The 18,251-nt window shown below is 38.9% G+C and overlaps 1 protein-coding gene across 1 annotated transcript in view; it reads right to left on the bottom strand.

The window, feature by feature from the left end:
• Window positions 1–18,251, bottom strand: part of ipo11 (importin 11) — a 476,887-nt gene that overhangs the window by 239,449 nt on the left and 219,187 nt on the right. The window contains exons 19-20 of the mRNA XM_060823716.1: window positions 12,300–12,416; window positions 8,337–8,450 (exon numbers count right to left, since the gene is read on the bottom strand). Of these exons, the coding sequence (XP_060679699.1) occupies window positions 8,337–8,450; window positions 12,300–12,416 (231 nt within the window). The remainder of the gene's footprint in view (window positions 1–8,336; window positions 8,451–12,299; window positions 12,417–18,251) is intronic.

Here is an 18,251-nt window from a genome sequence, read left to right as displayed (position 1 = left end):
CGCAGACACGGGGAGAACATGCAAACTCCACACAGTCTGCCACCTGAGTCGGGAATTGAACCCGGGTCTCTGGTGCTGTGAGGCAGCAGTGCTAACCACTGTGCCACCGTGCCGCCCCAAAATATCAAGTGGTCACTATCCCCAAAATGCTCTCCCACCACAAGATCTGATACCTGCCCCAGCTCGTTTCCAAGCACCAAGTCTAGAATAGCCTCTCCCCTCGTTGGCCTGTCAACGTACTGAGTTAGGAAGCCCTCCTGAACACACCTTACAAAAATAGCTCCATTCAAATCTTCTGCTCGAAGGAGTTTCCAATCAATATTGGGAAAGTTAAAATCATCCATTACAACAACCCCACTACGTCCACACTTTTCCAAAATCTGCTGACCTATGCATTCTTCCATCTTCCTGCTGCTGTTGGGGGCCTGCGAGTCACCCTAACGAGGTGACTGCTCCCTTGCTGTTCCTCATTTCCACCCAAACTGACTCGGTAGGCAGATCTTCCTCGACAATGGAAGCTTCTATAGCTGTGATACCCTCTCTGATTAGTAGTGCTACACCCCCTCCTCTTTCTCCCCTCTCCCTATTCTTTTTAAATGCTCTAAACCCTGGAACATCCAGCAACCATTCCTGCCCCTGAGAAACCCATGTCTCTATTATGGCCACAACATCATAGCACCAGGTACTGATCCATGCTCTAAGCTCATCACTTTTATTCCTGATACTCCTTGCGTTAAAGCAAACACACTTTAACTGATCCCTTGGTTCCTTCTCAGGAAAATCCTTCCCATTATCTGGTATCCTCTTGCTATTGCCTCATCTTCATCAACTCTCACTTCCATATACAGCTCAGGTTCCCACCCCCCTGCCATACTAGTTTAAACCCTCTTGAACTACTTGAGCAAACCTTCCACCCAGGACATTGGCTCCCTTCCAGTTCAGATGCAACCCGTCCTTCTTGTATAGGTCGCACCTTCCCCAGAAGGCATCCCAATTATCTACATATCTGAAGCCCTCCCTCCTACACCAGCCTGTTCCTCGCCATAAAGAAGGCATATCGTATACTTGCCTTTATTGGTCAGGAAATTGAATTAAAGAGTCAGGTCTTTCTGCTTTAACATGCATTTAGACAATAGGAATTGGCTGTAATGCAATTGACAAATAGGAGACATTGTTTCTAAAGCTCAAACTTTTAAAATATATGTTGGCTATAATGCGATTGTATTGCCAACACTTTAAGTGCGATTTTTATTGCGTGATTTTTATATCGCATGGGGTCACACAAGAACACAACCATCACGTTATAGAAGAACTACCTGTACAAGAGTTTGGCTAGGCCACACTTTGCACCACATTATTGCATTCAATTCTGATCACCACATTATAGGAAGAATGTAAAGGCTTTGGAGATGTTGCAGAAGAGGTTTACCTGCTGCCTGAATTAGAGGATAGGAGTTACAAGGAGAGGTTAGAAAATCTAGGGTCGTTTTCTCTGAAGTGACAGAGGCTGAGGGAAGACTTGATAGAAGTCTCGAATTAGGTTGACAGTCAGAATCTTTTTTCCAAAGTTGAAATGTCTGATACTAGGGGGGCATGCCTTAAGGTGACGGGGTAAAGTTCAAAGGAGATGGGAGGAGCTTTTTTTTTTACACGGAGTGGTAGGAGTCTGGAAACTGCTGCCATGGGTGGAGGGAGTGGAGGCAGATACAATAGGGTCATTTTAGGGACTAAAAGGGACTTTAGATAGGCACATGAATATGCAAGGAATGGAGGGATATGAACCAAGAGCATGCAGAAGGGATTAGTTTAATTTGGCGTCATGTTCAGCACATCATGGCCGGAGGGCCCATTCCTGTGGTATACGGTTCTATTTCTATGTCATTCATGTTCTGGGACATACTTATGCCTCTGTGTTTCAGAGCTCTGCAGTCTTTCACAATTTAAGTTATTTACTTCATTTGCATTCTTATCAGAAAGCATAAAAAAAGGCCCTTCAGTCCATCACATCTCAGCTAGACATCAAACATGTATTTAATCTAATCCCAATTTTCAGTACTTGGCCCATAGTTTTATGTGCTATGGCATTTGAAGTGTTCACCTAAATAGCTGTTAAATCCCTATCACTCTTTTAGGCAGTGAACTCCAGACTGTTGAATCCTGGCAAGATCTCTGTATATTATTTCTGTACTCTTTCCAGTTTAATAATATCCTTCCTACAGCACCACCCCCTCCCATTTACCTCTCCATCCTGGAGGCTCCCTGCCTCATTCCTGACGAAGGTCTTTTGCCCAAAACGTCAGTTCTCCTGCTCATCAGATGCTGCCTGAGCTGCTGTGCTTTTCCAGCGCAACTCTAATCTAAACTCTGATCTCCAGCATCTGCAGTCCTCACTTTCGCCTCCCATATCGTTAGGTCCATTAGTCAGAGGAAAATGGCTCTGGGAGGCTTACACTTTGGAGCTTCGGTGTGGACTTGTTGAGCCAAACGGCCTGTTTCCACACTGTAGGGAATCTAACCTAAGTTCCATTTGCCACTTTCAGCCAAGTAGAGATCAATTCTATCCCTTAATATTTTCCAATCGTTTCCTTACCCAAGTTATCCCTTGAACTTATTTGTTAGTTCACTCCAGTTTGCTTAGCTTTCAAGCCATCATGCTTGAGCTTATTTATATTTAAAATATTAGTCTTGGCCCCATTCCTCTCTCGCTCAAACTAACTGTAGAATTCAACCATATTACAGCTGGTGCTACCTAGTATGCCTTAACTATAAGTCATTAGTTAATTCCATTTCCTTGCATAATATCGGGTCAGGTAGTGCCTGCAGGAGTCAGCTCCACAATATGCTATTCTTTCAAGCTCTTTCAAAAACCCATGTAGGTTACCTTTGTCCATCTCATTAATCCAGATTATATTTAGGCTATTATCACCCATAACTAATCGTCATACTTTCTGACAGATCTTGATTAGTTTGTCCTTTGTGCTCCATCTTATCATTTTGACATCCTTATTTCCTGAACTTCAGTCATCTCTCTCATTGTACAATACCACCATTACTTAACAAATCCAACCCATCCACCCTTATCTCATTTTCTAACCTTGTCATGCACATTTCAATATTCAGGTACTAATCTAGCCAGAAGCCATATCAATGCAATTAAGCTTTTAAATCATATTTATTACATTCTGCATTTTAAATTCATCCATCTGGTTTTGAATGTTGTGTGCGTTCAGACACATACAGCCTTCAGTTGATACTTTTATTTAACCTCAAACCCATATCTGTTGCTTCACTTTTTGATTTGGACACGATACCATTTGCCATACTCAAACTTTCTCTCCGGACTTGTCTTTACTCTTTGATTTACAATACCTTTCCTTGCCCTCAGTATTTAGTTTAAGAGCCTCTCTACTTACATGGTATGCTCACTTGTGCACTAGTACCAGCATGACTCAAGTGGAGACTATCCCCATGGCACAATTCCCACTTTCCCACTGATGCCAGTGCCTGACAAACCACTTATCTTGGATGTACATTTCTCTAATCTTATTTGTCCTTTGTCAATTCGCACGTGTCAGTTAATAATCCAGAAACGAGTATTTTTGGGATTCAGGTTCTTAATTTAATCACAGCTCCTCATACTGACCAAAGAGAACCTCTTTCCTCATTTTACCTACGTCACTGGTATCAACAGCAGAATTTGCTCGTCGTATCCTAAATTCCTCTCCAAACGTAGGCAATACTGCCATCTGGAATCTTCCTCTTTACTGCTAAAAACAGTATTAATCCCTTTCAATATACTGTCCCTTATTGCAACTACATTCCTTTTTGCTCCCTATACTTGAATTGTTTCCTATAGCGCACAGTGCCATATTTAATTGCCCATCCCAGCCCTACCCAGTCTCATTCAAACAAGCTGAAAAACCTGAAATTTCCTGAACAACTGTAAATGTGGAGATCCCTGCACAACTGCCATGCAGGTCACCTTTACTGCCTCATTCTCAGTCACACCTTGCTTTCGCTCACCACTAAGGCAGATCATAAGGCCATATTTGAAAGGGTATAACTGCTTCTTGCTACAAAATATCTATGATGTGGAGGTGCCGGTGTTGGACTGGTGTGGACAAGTTAGATGTCTCACGACACCAGGTTATAGTCCAATAGGTTTATTTGAAATCACAAGTTTTTGGAGCGCTGCTCCTTCGTCAGGTAATGTGATGTCATCTGACGAAGGAGCAGTGATCCAAAAACTTGCGATTGGACTATAACCAGATGTTGTGAGACTTCTGACAAAATGTCTATATAGCATTTCCCCTGCCTAATAGGTTACAGTCTGTCATTCAGCCTCCAGCTCATAAACACTAAGCCAAAGCAATGTGAGCTGTAAAAACTTAGTTTTTACTCTGTATTTGCTCTGGATCAAACCAGTATCCAAGAATTCCCATTCGCTGCAGCCATGACACATTAATTGTTTACTCGTACTTAATATATTTCACATTAACTACTTAAATAATCTATTCAATTATTGTTTGCAAATGGAGATTGAATGTTCAGAATTAAAAGAATGAGCAAAGATTAATTAAACTATTCACACAGCAGTAAACAAGGTATCCAAATGAAACTGGCCATTATCCATCAAGAAAACCAGGAAATAGGAATAATCAAAACTTTGGTACATTAACAACAAGACTGGCAGTTTACAACATTATCAGAAAGTATCAGGATATAGATATTAGTTGTATTAATTAGAGGTTAGAACAACAAATAGAAAAAAATCCATAGAATTGTAAGAAAGTACATAGGGCCAATCGCATGGAAAGGAGTATATTGCAGAACACCTCATCATAGAAATGAAAGGAAGAAACATTACGTAAGCAAAGTCCACAGGATATTTTAACAACATCCCAGTAAATAAATGGACGGTATCAACAGTGACATCAAGCAACACCTGCTCAGCAATAAACTGCTTAGTAATGTCCAATTTGGGTTCTATCAATACCACGTACCTCCTGATCTCATTACAGCCTTGGTTCAAATACAGACAAAAGAGCTGAATTCCAGACCTGAGGTGAGAGTTACAGCCCTTAATATCAAGGCAGGGGGAGGGAGCTGCATTCAACCGAGTGTGGCAGAAAGAAGCCCTAGAAACTGAAATCAATGAAAATCAGGTGGCAATCTCTTGTGTTAGTTGGAGTCATTCCTGGCACATAGGAAGACGATTGCAATTGTGAAATAAGTCATCTCAGCTCCCGGACACCTCTGCAGGAGTTCCTCAGGATAGTGTCCAAGGAGCAACCATCTTCTACTGCTTCATTAATGATCTCTCCACCTTTATAATGTAAGAAGTAGGGATGCTTGCCAATGATTGCACAAGTGGAGCACCACTCGTGACATTGAACGTGTCAATGCTCAAATGCAACGACACTCGACTATATCCAGGAAAATCTAAATAATAAGGAAACTTAAGTCAGACTCCTATTTATTGACTTTAGCCCACATTCCAATCAAACTCATCTCTAAATTCCGAGTCCTAAGACTCTGTTCCCCACTCTGCAACTGGATCCTTGGTTCCCTGACCCACAGACTGCAATCAGTAAGGCTAGACAACACCACCTCCACAAAGCCCTCAACATGAGTGCCCTATAACACTGCGTACTCAGCCCTTTACTAAACTGCTTGTACACTCATTCCTGTAAAAAGTGAGGTCTGCAGATGCTGGAGATCAGAGCTGAAAATGTGTTGCTGGTTAAAGCACAGCAGGTTAGGCAGCATCCAAGGAACAGGAGATTCGACGTTTCCTGATGAAGGGCTTATGCCCGAAACGTCGAATCTCCTGTTCCTTGGATGCTGCCGGACCTGCTGCGCTTTTACCAGCGACACATTTTCAGTATACTCATTCCTATCGGGCCATATTCAGCTCTATAAATTCAGTTCCATTTACAAATTTGTTGATGACACCACCATATTGGATCAGATCATAAACAATGAAGAGACAGAGCACAGGAAGAAGATAGACAGCTTACTGGCATGTACAAAGACAACAATCTCTTTCTCAATGTAGGCAAACTAAAGGAACTGGTCACCACTGTCTGTGTCAATACTGCGGAGGTAGAAGTGGTCGAGAGTTTCAAGTTCCTAGGAGTGAATACGACCAACATTGATGTTACAGTCAAGAAAGAACACCAACACATCGACTTCCTCAGAAGACTAGGAAATTCAACATGGCCACAATGATTCTTACCAATTTTTATAGATGCACCATAGAAAGCATCCTATCCCGATGCATCACAGCTTGATCTGCCCAAGACCGCAAGAAATTATAGAATTGTGAACACAGTCCAGTCCACTACCAAACGCCAGGGTTCCTTCCATTGACTCCACCTACAATTTGCACTGCCTCAGGAAAACAGCCAATATAATCAAAAGATCCCTCCTACCTTGGTTATACTCTCTTCCACCATCTTCCATTGGTACAAAAGTTTGAAAGTTTACCAATAGATTCAAGAACAGCTACTTCCTCACTGTTATCAGACTTAGGAATGGACCTCTCATAGATCAGAGTTGATCTTTCTCTGCATCTTCTGTCATTGTAAAACTATATTCTATATTCTGTTATATTATCCTGATGTACTTATGTCATGTATGATTTGTCCAGTTAGCCCACAAAACAATTTTCACTGTATCTTGGCATGTGACAATAATAAATCAAATCAAGAACCAGAGGATGAGGGAATTTTGAATTCCACCATACATTCAATCAGTTGACACATAAAAGGTTAGTACATAAGCTAATGACTCATGGAATTGGGGGTGATGTACTACCATGGAAAGAGGATTGGCTAACTAACAGGAAACAAAACCAAGGGTAATTGCACCAATTTCCCAATTGGCAAGCTGTACCTTTTGGGGTGCCATGGAATTAATGTTGGGGCCTCAATTATTGATAATCTACATTAACGACTTGGAGGAAGCACAAATCAAATCTGATGGCACAAAGGTATGTTGAAAAACAACTTATGTAGAGGACACAATGAGTCTGAACAGACTTCTCAGAACATTAACCAAGTGGGAATATAGAATATAATGTGGGAAAATGTGAGATTATCCATTTCTTTTGCACGAACAGAAAAGCAGTATTGCATTTAAATGGATAGATACCATAACAAACTGCGGTAAGGAGGGATCTGGATGCTATTGTACATGACATACAAGAAATTAGCATGCAGGCTCAGCAAATATTTGGAAGGCAAAGTGCATGATGACCTTTATTACAAATGTGATACAGTGTAAGTATAGGGAAGTCTTGGTACCACTGTACAGAACATTGATGAGAGTATATCTAGAGTGACCTTGACTATTTTGGTCACTTGCACCACAGACAGTTGAGAGAATGGTCACTAGGTTGATATTTGAGATAAAGGACTTGTCTTACGTGGAAAAGTTTATCAAAATTGGGGCTATGCTCATTTTTGCTTAGAAGAATGAGAAGTGATGTTTATGAAAAATGAGATTCTGATGGGGTTGATCGGGAGAATGCCGACAGGACGTTTCGACTCGTGGTTGAATCTAGAACTAATCGGACCCAGTTTCATAATGAGTAGTCTCCTCTTAAATCCAGCAATGAGGCAGCATTACTTTCTTGGTAACCTTTTGAATTCTTTAGCGTAGGGAACATGGAGACTAGTTTATTGAATATATCCGAAGCTGATCGAGATACAGTTTTGATCTATAAGGGAATTAATGATTTTGGGGACAAGCAGAAAGTGAAGTCAAGGTCACAGTATATCAGGTATTACTGAATAGCAAAGCAGGCTTGGGTTCCCATTCAGCTGTTTCCAGCATTTTCTTTTATTCTTATATTCTTTGTTACACAGCCCCTCCAATGCCTACATAGGCTGACAGAGGCAGAGATGATGAACCACTTGTAAAGGAAAAGGATGGGAGCTTGGGGGTAGTACGCTTACATTTGTAGGAAGACAGAGATGGAGCTAGGCAATGGGAACGACAGACAAAGTACCACACTGCCCAAAGTTTAGTCATCAGTCATAAGTATTCCAAATTGTCCCAAATCTTGGTCTGCTGTTTGTAATTTTCTCCCCTTCTTTAAAAAGTACAGCCTTACACAATGATCCAATTTCATGAGCAGAAACTGACCAGCATTAATTTACTATGTGATCAGATTCATTATCTCTGATCCTATAAGTTAACAGTTGGATAGATAACTACAACATTGCACAGTATTCCTGCTTTTGTGCAGAGCTGAGCTCCTAGAACTGTTCAATGGAATTCTATATAATTCTAAATCTAGTGAAAAGACAATGCATTTATTAAAACTGTACCTGCACAAGATGAATTAATGTGGTAAGAATTGCACATCGCAGCATATTATGATCTTCAGATTGCTTCCAAAGCAAAGGTAAATACTGCACCAAACATCCAACATAAGGTCGAATCTAAATTTAAAAAAAATTTAATCATTCATAAAATTTACAAAACATCAAGTTTGAGAATGGTTATAAGATATTTGAAAACCTTAAATCACACTGAAGACCACTATAGATGTTACCTAATGCAAGTTTTAATACTTCAAATTAAGATGAATAGGTAGGTTGCTGTAAAAAATGCTGCAATCTGTTTCTTCCATGCTGAATTAATCCTGTGATTTTGGTAGCAGCTCTGACTAACTGAAATGCACACTCTCAAAACCTCCTTTGTTGCAGCACCTATTCTGATTATCACCATGGGAATTTTTCTCATTTATAGTTGCTCGGCATTAAAACATGGTAAGAAACATCATGCGAGAGATGCAAAATACACCACATAAAAGTTACGTGCTATTTCTTGCAAAATAGATACCATTTACAAGAGCAACATGTAAACATGTAACCATTTCTGATACATGGTTCCTAAGAAGCTCTTAGTAACCTATTCTGTAAGACACTGTTGCATTTGATTTGCTCATAATGGAAATTAGGTACTGACAATCATTCTTGATTTTTCTTTACATTGGAAGTGGCAATTGTATTTGGATGGAAACACAAAATGAATGATAAACTGTGACTAGCTGTTTACCAAAAGCAATGATGGACAACTGGAATAACAGAAGATAAATACTGAAGAGGAAGAATTCAAATAACTTATTTAGAATGACAACAAACCCCCCTACACTCGCATCTACTGAAGTATTAACTTCTCAAAAATTCCAGGGTGTTTGATTCCATCATTTTCAAAAAGTCTTTTCCATGTTTTTAAAAAATATTTATTCACTGTATGCAGGTGGTACTGGCTAGGCCAGCATTTATTGCCTAATCCTGATTGCCCTGAGGGAAATCAAGTATCAACGACACTGCTGAGGATCTGGAGTCACATGTAGACCAGAATAGGCAAGGTTAACATCTTTCCTTCCCTAAAGGACATCAGTGAACCAGTTGGATTTCTTTATAGCAAATAACATGGCTCCATAGTCACAATTAGGCCATTCTTTATTCCAGATTTTTATTAAATTGAAATCTCACCATCTTCAATGGTGGAATTTGGACGCATGTACCTAAAACATTGATCTGGGGTTCTGGACAGCTCATTTAGGACTTGGTACAATGCCCTATTCTTAAAGTTCAACCTTTAGTAATTTTGAAGATTAACATTACCTTACAATTTGAACCGTTCTTTTTATCTGACCAGAAGTTTGACAATAACAAGGATATAAATGACCCATCTCTAAAAATCACTACTGAAATAGTGTTTTAAAAAGGGTCTTTAAGAAAATTGAGCTATTTAGATTTAAAGTGGCAGTCCCTAAAAATATGTACTCAAGACTTCCTGGTGTCCTCTAGTCTTGGAAGGCCTGAAGCTTACCAACAGAAACAACATGGTCCTCTGCAGAAAGACAAAGGTGATGATGTACTTATAGATGGGAGGATGTAGTCAAGCAAACCAATTCCTCTGCCTGGAGTTTTATCGATGGGGACCTTAGTCAGGTTCAAGAGCAATCCACAAGAATGACTTCAAGTCTACTTGTTTCCATCTATACTTGGTGATCAAAGTTACTGTGCAGAACTGGTGTATTCCAGAAATCAAGCAGCCACTACTTTGGAGAAATAGTCTAAAAGAAGATAATCTTTTAGACATATGCCTGAAAAGTAAAAGTCAATCTTCTCAAGTCTCTTTTCAAAGGTTATCAGCCTAATTCTCTGTTGCTTTTCCATTTGATTGATACCTCTAAAAACCTTAATTTTTACTTTTGTACCATTTAAATTGGCTCTGCATGTTCATTTGTCTTTGGTAAGTCAAACTAAGTAAAATCTGGAGCGAATCAAAATTCATTTGGAATATAATTATCCCAATGAAATATCAATGTTGACGTTTGGGCAACTTTTTCCTTCCTAAATCTGCGACTACTGTTCATGCTTTTACTGGCCTGAATTTTGCAACAGGTGATGAGACAATGAGTGAAACATGTTGCTGACCATGAAGAACGTAGACTAAAAAAAAAATCAAGTAATCTAATCTTCCCCAACATTTAGTTCAGACTAATATCAATTCAAGGGAATTTCTACTTCCAACAACAGTGCTGTCACTAAACAGACTAAGCAGCTAATCTCAGTGATGAATTCTCAAAGTCAGCGAACAATCAGATTACTGACAGGAAATCAAAGATTGGGAAAGATATAGGAGATTGAGGTAGGAGTGGAAATATCATTTTCTTTTTAAAATGTTAAATTTTTTATGGTGAAGAATTTAGAAAATATCCACAAATCAGTTTTTTTTCCCAAGGCCAGACAGGTAATTCACAATACAGTACCTGTTAAAAACCAAGTTAAGCCTTTCTCAAATAGTCATTTCTCTGTCCAAGGTTTTTACAGTGAGTCTTAATTTCATTGAAATAGGCTTTTATGTCTATTCGAGTGATTTTTAATAAAAGATTTCCATATGAAGCGCTTAGTGTATTCTGTGGATCTGCAGGAAATCAATTACAGCAACTTACAGATTCTTGCTTTGAATCGTGCACATATGGATGCTAGAAGCTGCTGAGTGGTTCACAATTCTAAAGATAGTGAACGCCAATAGTTGTGGTATCATTACAGTCACAAATCTGGGCTACTAATGCAATGCATTCAATTTGTTTACCTGCTTTAACTCAAAGTAGCAATATTTGAACCTGCTAAGAATAAGCAACCAGACTGCTTTTCGAATGGATTATGATGGCAGCAAATAACAGAAGTCCAAGGTCAAACATCCCCACAGATTCAGTAAAAGGCATGTCAACAAAATGCCTTGGTTTTATTCTCCTGTTTTACGAGGAAAACGTTTCACTTTTTATCTTGGAATATCTACTACCAACTACATTCCTACACAAACTATTAGTAAGAAAAGAATTCTCAAGACTGCCATTTTAAATTAGGTTCCTCAGTTTGCATTTCCTTATTTGCGTCATGAATATTATTCAATATTTTTTGAAAAGAGAATAGTTTGGCTTTAAAATAAAAAGCTCTGCAATCAGTTTTCATCAGCTTTGTTTTGAAAATTGCAAGTTACTGGTCAGCAGTATTAGCTGGCAAAAGATCTAATTTTCACCTTTTCTGTAAGTTTGGCGACTTGAAAAGAAAAGACAGTCAGGACCCAACTACCAATTTTCTGCCAAATGGATGTCAGCAGAACTAGTGGCAACATGAACATTAAACGAGTGAGGCAATAAACTGTGAGTAACTACCATTTAGATGAGCAGTTCCAATCAATGACACCTTATGAGACTGTCATTGATGCATAACTGTATATTTGAAAAGCTGTGATTTCCCTACATATGTTATAACAATTGTAAGAATCCCACCTTTTTAAGAAGCCTTACTTAAGAAACATGTCATAAATCTAATGAGGAAAGCAGTTGTCTCCACCTAAACCTTGGAATCCTACTTGAGTGAAATGGAAAAGAAACACATTAGCTTTCTACTCCAACTGACAAATTATTAAAATAACTAATTCTGCTCTTAATAACTATTCAAAACAGACAGCTAAGTGTAGAAAAGGTCATGTAGAAAGAACAGGGAGCAGCTGCCAGTTTACAAACCAAAACATTTCACTGCCTCAGTTTGAGGAATTACCATCAAATGATATGCCAATGGTTCACTCATTATCAGAAAGAAAGAATAAAATGTGAAGTGAGAGGGAAAAATGTATTTGACTGTTAACATGCATCTGACTGAGTTTTCTATTCATATAATTGTAAATTAAATATATACAGGATAACTGATGTTTAAAGATTTTTAAAATTAATTTTGCAATTGTACAAATTTCCATAGTATTACCTGCATTCCAACTCTTTCGATGACACAAGAAATTACATGCAATACATGCATCTTTGTATCACATTCTGTGACTTCTTGAAGCAAGTGGAAGAGTAGACTGAAAATATTTTCCAAATACTGTAGAAGAAATAAATTATGCACTGTAATTACAGCAGTTTAAAGATACACAAAAATAATATTAAGCAGAATATTTCAAATGAATAAGGTAAATAGCCAATGCCTTTTCCCCAGGGTAGGGGAGACCAAAACTAGAGAGCATAGGTTTAAGATGAGAGGCTGCAAATGTGTTGCTGGTCAAAGCACAGCAGGTTAGGCAGCATCTCAGGAATAGAGAATTCGACGTTTCGAGCATAAGCCCTTCATCAGGAAGAAAGATTTAAAAGAGACGTGAACAGTAACTTTTTCACAATGAAGGGGGTGTACATTTGGAACGAGCTGCCAAGGAACATGAGCAAAATTACAACATTTAAAATACGTTTGGACAGGGACATGGACAGGAAGCTTTAGAGGGATGTGAACCAAATGCAGGCAAGTGGAATTAGTTCAGTTTAGGAAACCTACTTGACGTGGACAAGTCAGGCCAAAGGGTCTGTTACTGTGCTATTTGACTCTATGCCCCTACCAACACACATGAACACCAAAGGAAAATAACAAAATAACTAACATTTCATTCGCACAAAATGATAACTCTACCATTTTCCAGTTCATTATTTTTATTTACTCATGGGACATATGTGTTACTAACTGGCTAGCACTTATTCACAATCCCTAACTGCCCTTGAGAAGGTGATTCTCAAACCACTGTAGTCTATGTGCTGTACAGCATTATGGGTGTAGCTACAGCATGTGGACTGCAGCAGTTCCAGAAAGGAGCTCACTACCATTTTCTCAAGGGCAATAAATACTGGCCAGTCAGCAATGCTGACATTAAAAAGGGAGAAACCACGGGATTCTGACCCAGCAATATAAACTTCCAAGTCAGGATGGTGAGTAGCTTGCAGGGGAACTTGCAGGTAGCGCCATTCCTGTGTACATGTGGCCTATGTCCTTCTAAATGGCAGTGGTCATGTGTTTAGAAGTTGCTGTCTAAGGATCTTTGGTGAGATTCTGTGGAGCATCTTGTAGATACACACTACCACTACTGAGTTTTGGTGGTGAAGAGTGTGGATGTTTGTTTACTTGGGGCCAATCAAATAGGTTGCCATGTCTTGAATGGTGGCAAGCTTATAGAATGTTGTTAGAGTTGCACCCATCCAGACAAGTCGTGAGATTTCCATCACTGCCCTGACTTGTAGACGGCAGTCTGGCAATGAGGAGTCAGGAGGTGTATTACTCTCTACAGTATTCCTAGCTTCTGATGTTGTTGTTGCCACTGTATTTATATTGAGTTGAGCTTCTGGCCAATGTTATAGTGAGGGATTTGGTAATGCTACTGAATGTGAAAGGGTGGTGGTTAGATTGCCTCTTGGAGATGGAAATTGTCTGTAACTTTTGTGGTGTGAGTGTTAATTCTTTCCTGTAAGTCCAAGCCTGGATATAGTCCAGGTCTTGCTGCATTTAGACAAGGACTGGTTCAGTATTGCCAGAACAAGGTCATTTGCCATTTATTTACCAATGTTGATCTCAAGTCATCTGTTGGAAAATACAGTTATTCTTTCCTTAGGTACTTAGTTTCAAATCACTCATGAACTTTAACATCAGAATTACATATCTCATGGCTTAATAATTTACAGTGCACTTAGTGTCAAACAAAGTCATCACTTCAAAAATGTCCACAATTTAGCAGTTTGTCAGATTGTGGAGACCAGCTTTCAGCTGCAAATACACTGATCTACATGCCAAAAGGCATGATAAATTGTTATCAACTTTTAGAAGTCAAGTAGAACAGGCCTGCATCAACTCTCTCACATCTGTCAGTGAGAACACAAGCTAAACCACTGAGTAAATTTAGTGGTTGTTGGTGACATAATCTACATCCTCACAAATGTGATTCCCCAAAATATGGTTAAAAGCTGCAGTACCAACAGGTCCAAAGCGGATAATGTATTTCTGAAGGTACAAAGTGAGAAATAATGGGAATAGAATAAGCAGATAGGATTACTCTCGCTGTGATAGCCTACATGAGCTTGAAAAATCTATGGAGGGTTCTCAATTGGTGGTCTGGAGGTGGTCATGCTGGCTTGGCACCAGAATTCCAACCCTGATTCTTAAAGAGAATGGGGCATGCAATAGATAGGTAACAGAGAGCAGTTAGGGGTTTCTGCATCCACTGGGATTTCCACCTGGCATGCAGGTTTAAATGATGACACTGATGAACGATATTTAGCATACGAAGGAGACATACAATGTTGTACTGCAAAGGGGCATCACCAACAAGTACACAGTAGACTTGCTCAAATTAAGTTTCAGATACTTAGATCTTTAGTACACTATTCCACAGAAAGAGTGTCTCACATCACTATGATGTGCAGCGCATTCCACATACCCAACTAGTAATGGGTGATTATCTTTGAAGAGGCGGAAGACTGAAATATCTCTTTGAGGAAGGAGAAGGGGATGATTGTATTGTGGACTTCGAATTTGGTTGCAGACAAGAAGCAACAATGATACTGGTGAGATGAGGCAAACAACCTCATATAATCCTTACTGGGAACAGATTTCAGGTCGAGTGAGCAACTGACACCTTTTTCTTCTAATTTTTTTAAAAAATCTGGTGACTGGGAGCCCAAAACTCTGTTCACGTCAGACATGTTTCAATACATTTACACTGCTTTTTGTTTCACAATGGAGTGTTTTTCTTCAGTTTGACTGTGCTACAACTTGCACTCAATCCATGCAAAAAAACTTAGCTTTTTCAAAAAAAATTATGTGCAACAGTTTATGCACAACATTACACTCCTGTGACCATTGGATCCAGGAAGTAAACAGCCTTGTCTCAAGCAAGTCCAAATACATAGTACCTTGAAAGCCACACGCTGTCTTACCTTGGTTTGATTGCACTCACTTCAACATAATACTCTCCAAATTTGTTAAGGATATAAAAATACAAAAGAGAAGCAAGAGTAGGCTAATCAGATATGGAGCATGTTTGGCAACTCTCCAAAATGGTGACTGATGCAATTGAACACTTCATTCTCTTACTTGCATTATAGACCTGGCTATCTTCCCAAAATTTAACGTTACATTAGTTAAGCATACTCAGTCACTATACATTCATCACTCTTACATGGAACAATTCCAGATATACCTGACCCATTCCCAAGAGAATTAAGTCCTTTACGTCTCTATCGTGTATAAGCCGAAAGATCTCTGCAGCCTCACTCTGCAGAGCCCATTCAGATTTTTTCTCTTCCATTCCCTGTTTGTAATGTTGCGAACACAAGCTCATTCTCCTCAGTCTTACCTCATCTAATAAAGCCAAAGACCCAAAGTCTTGGATGCAACCAAACTGTAACCACTTATCCCGCCGCTCGCCCACTCTCCCCACCACCCCTCCTCGCTCCGCTCCGTGTGCTCTCCCCCACTCCCCCACACCCCCCCACCCCACCCATCCCAGATTCTGTATGTCACTTCCTGGGTGGTAAAACATGAGAAATGCCCATCTCAGATGTGAGGCAATAGATGGGCTTCCATGGATGGGCTATTATGGTATTCTTATAGAGAAAAGTGCTCTACTTCTTTGATCAAATAGGATTCAGAAAGTACAGACAACTTAAGCAGTGCATGTGAACATGTGCTTAATAGTGATTATGCATTGGTAAAACACCTCATTGTGTGGGCTCAAAACTACTTTACTTCTTCACCTGCCATCAGGTGTAGCTCCAACATGCAGAGCTCCTGTGGATTCAGCCTGCTGTTACACCCTGTTGACTGTGATGACTTTGGTGGGCATCCGCTGGGGCTTCAAAGTCCAGGTGGCCCTCATGGATAAAGGTAGATGTCAAGTGCCTGAGTTTCCAGATGCCATTTCATAGCATGACACATAATAAGACAATTATACAAAATAATAGCTCATGGCATAAGGTAAAACTTGTCATGGATAAAGAGTTATTTGGGAACAGGAAGCCAAGAGTAAGGATCAGTTTCAGGTTTCCAAGCTTTAAGGAAGTTGATTACTTAGTGTAGCTTACACAAGTATAAAACCGCAAATATTTGATTGACTTCTAACTACACTCTGAAATGGCATAGCAAGTTAGTTCAAGGGCAATTAGGGATGGGCAACAAATGCTGGCATTTTTGGTGACACCCAAATCACACCAGAGAATTTAAAAAAACATTTTGACTAGAACACAGGCTGGGATTTGTAAATATATAAAGATGTTGGAGCAAACATAAGTTTGCTTAAAGAATAGAATATAGATTAAAAATTGGAGGATGTAAAAATAAAACCAAGAGATTAGGAAGTGGAGGTCAACATCAAGGAAAATAGGAATAGCTATTATAAGCATATTAAAGTCAAAACAGATTGGACTATTTAAAGGCAGAAGGGGACTATTCAATTTCTTGAGGGATGGTGAATGTGTTTTGAAAGTATTTTGCAGTAGTTATTATAGATACTAGTGGAGATAAATATTTAAAAAGCATGTAACATTAAGACCAAGACTAAAAAGTGTTCCAGAATACTAAAGTTGATACTGGAAACTAAAGCCCCGGAATTAAACACTGTATCCAAAACATCATTCAGATCAAAGAATAAGAAGGTGGCAAAAGTGATACTCCATTCAAAGAACCAGACCAAAAAATTAATCAGGGAATCTCTGTATGATAATAGCAATAGTAATCATGCTACTGCACCTATAACTCAATGGATGCCAGTTTAGATTTCAGCATGGCAATTTGAGGGTTTCATTTTTTTTTAAATGAAAATAAAAAAAGGTTGGAAAAGTAAAAGTGACCACAAGACTTATTAATTGTAGTAAAAGTTCACTGCTGACAAATATTTTTTGTGAAGTAAACTTGCTTCTCTTGCTTAGTACTGCCTATATGTGACTGCAGCCACACATCAACATGACCTACTTTTAAATAAGTAAGTGACTCAGTTGTAAATCACTATAAAAGTAACAATACTGACAGTGGCTCAAGGAAAAGACTGACCATTACCTTCTCAGGGCAACAATGAATGGGGAATAAGTGCCAAGACTTACCAGTGAGATCACCCTCAAAATAAATATTAATTTTTTAAAAATCACAGGTAAATTAGTTGAAGATCAGATGCAAGTGGAATTGAGGATCTTATATTGTGAAGCCAATGAGATGAGGTAATGATATTGGAAACAAAAAGTCATGCTAAACTAAATTACATATTTGAAAAAAAAATGTATAAATGGACTGTCGTGAATACAATTAATGTTGTCGTCACATTTTTAAGAGTGTCACAAGTTGTGTAAATGGAAGGAACAGGTTTGAATCTACATACTTTTTCATATATATATTAATCAACACAATTTTATCAAATCTTAGTCATTGATACTTTAATTTCCTTTTCTAACCTTTTAATTTCCTTGTTCTCACAGATAGACTGGTGTTGGAAGATAAAAATGCATATTAAATGTGGGCTGTTCACTTGTGTTTTTGATTCTTGTTGATATTTGATTAAATAATTCAACGGACTCTCTAACTTAATTTATGTTATCACACACTGCTGGACTAGAAAACCACAAAAATTATGCTCATTATGTTGTAAAGCCCAAACAACTGCTTTTGTACAATTTACAAGCATTCAACATTCTAGATCATATAAAATAGCAGAGACTAGCTTGAGTAGTTAAGAAGAATGTAAGACAAAACAAAAATGTTAAGTTGACACTCATGTCGGATGGGCAGTTACATTTAAGAAATAAAACAATGGAATTACAGGAATAGGGGAGAAAGTAGAAATGGGACTGATTGGAGTTGGGGTTGGTCTAATTGGCCAAAATTGTCGAATAGGCTGATAGCCATTTTCTGTGCTTC

Source organism: Hemiscyllium ocellatum, chromosome 1, assembly GCF_020745735.1.
Source record: "Hemiscyllium ocellatum isolate sHemOce1 chromosome 1, sHemOce1.pat.X.cur, whole genome shotgun sequence".
Classification (NCBI taxonomy): Eukaryota; Metazoa; Chordata; class Chondrichthyes; order Orectolobiformes; family Hemiscylliidae; genus Hemiscyllium; species Hemiscyllium ocellatum.
This window is presented reverse-complemented; position numbering and strand designations above follow the sequence as displayed.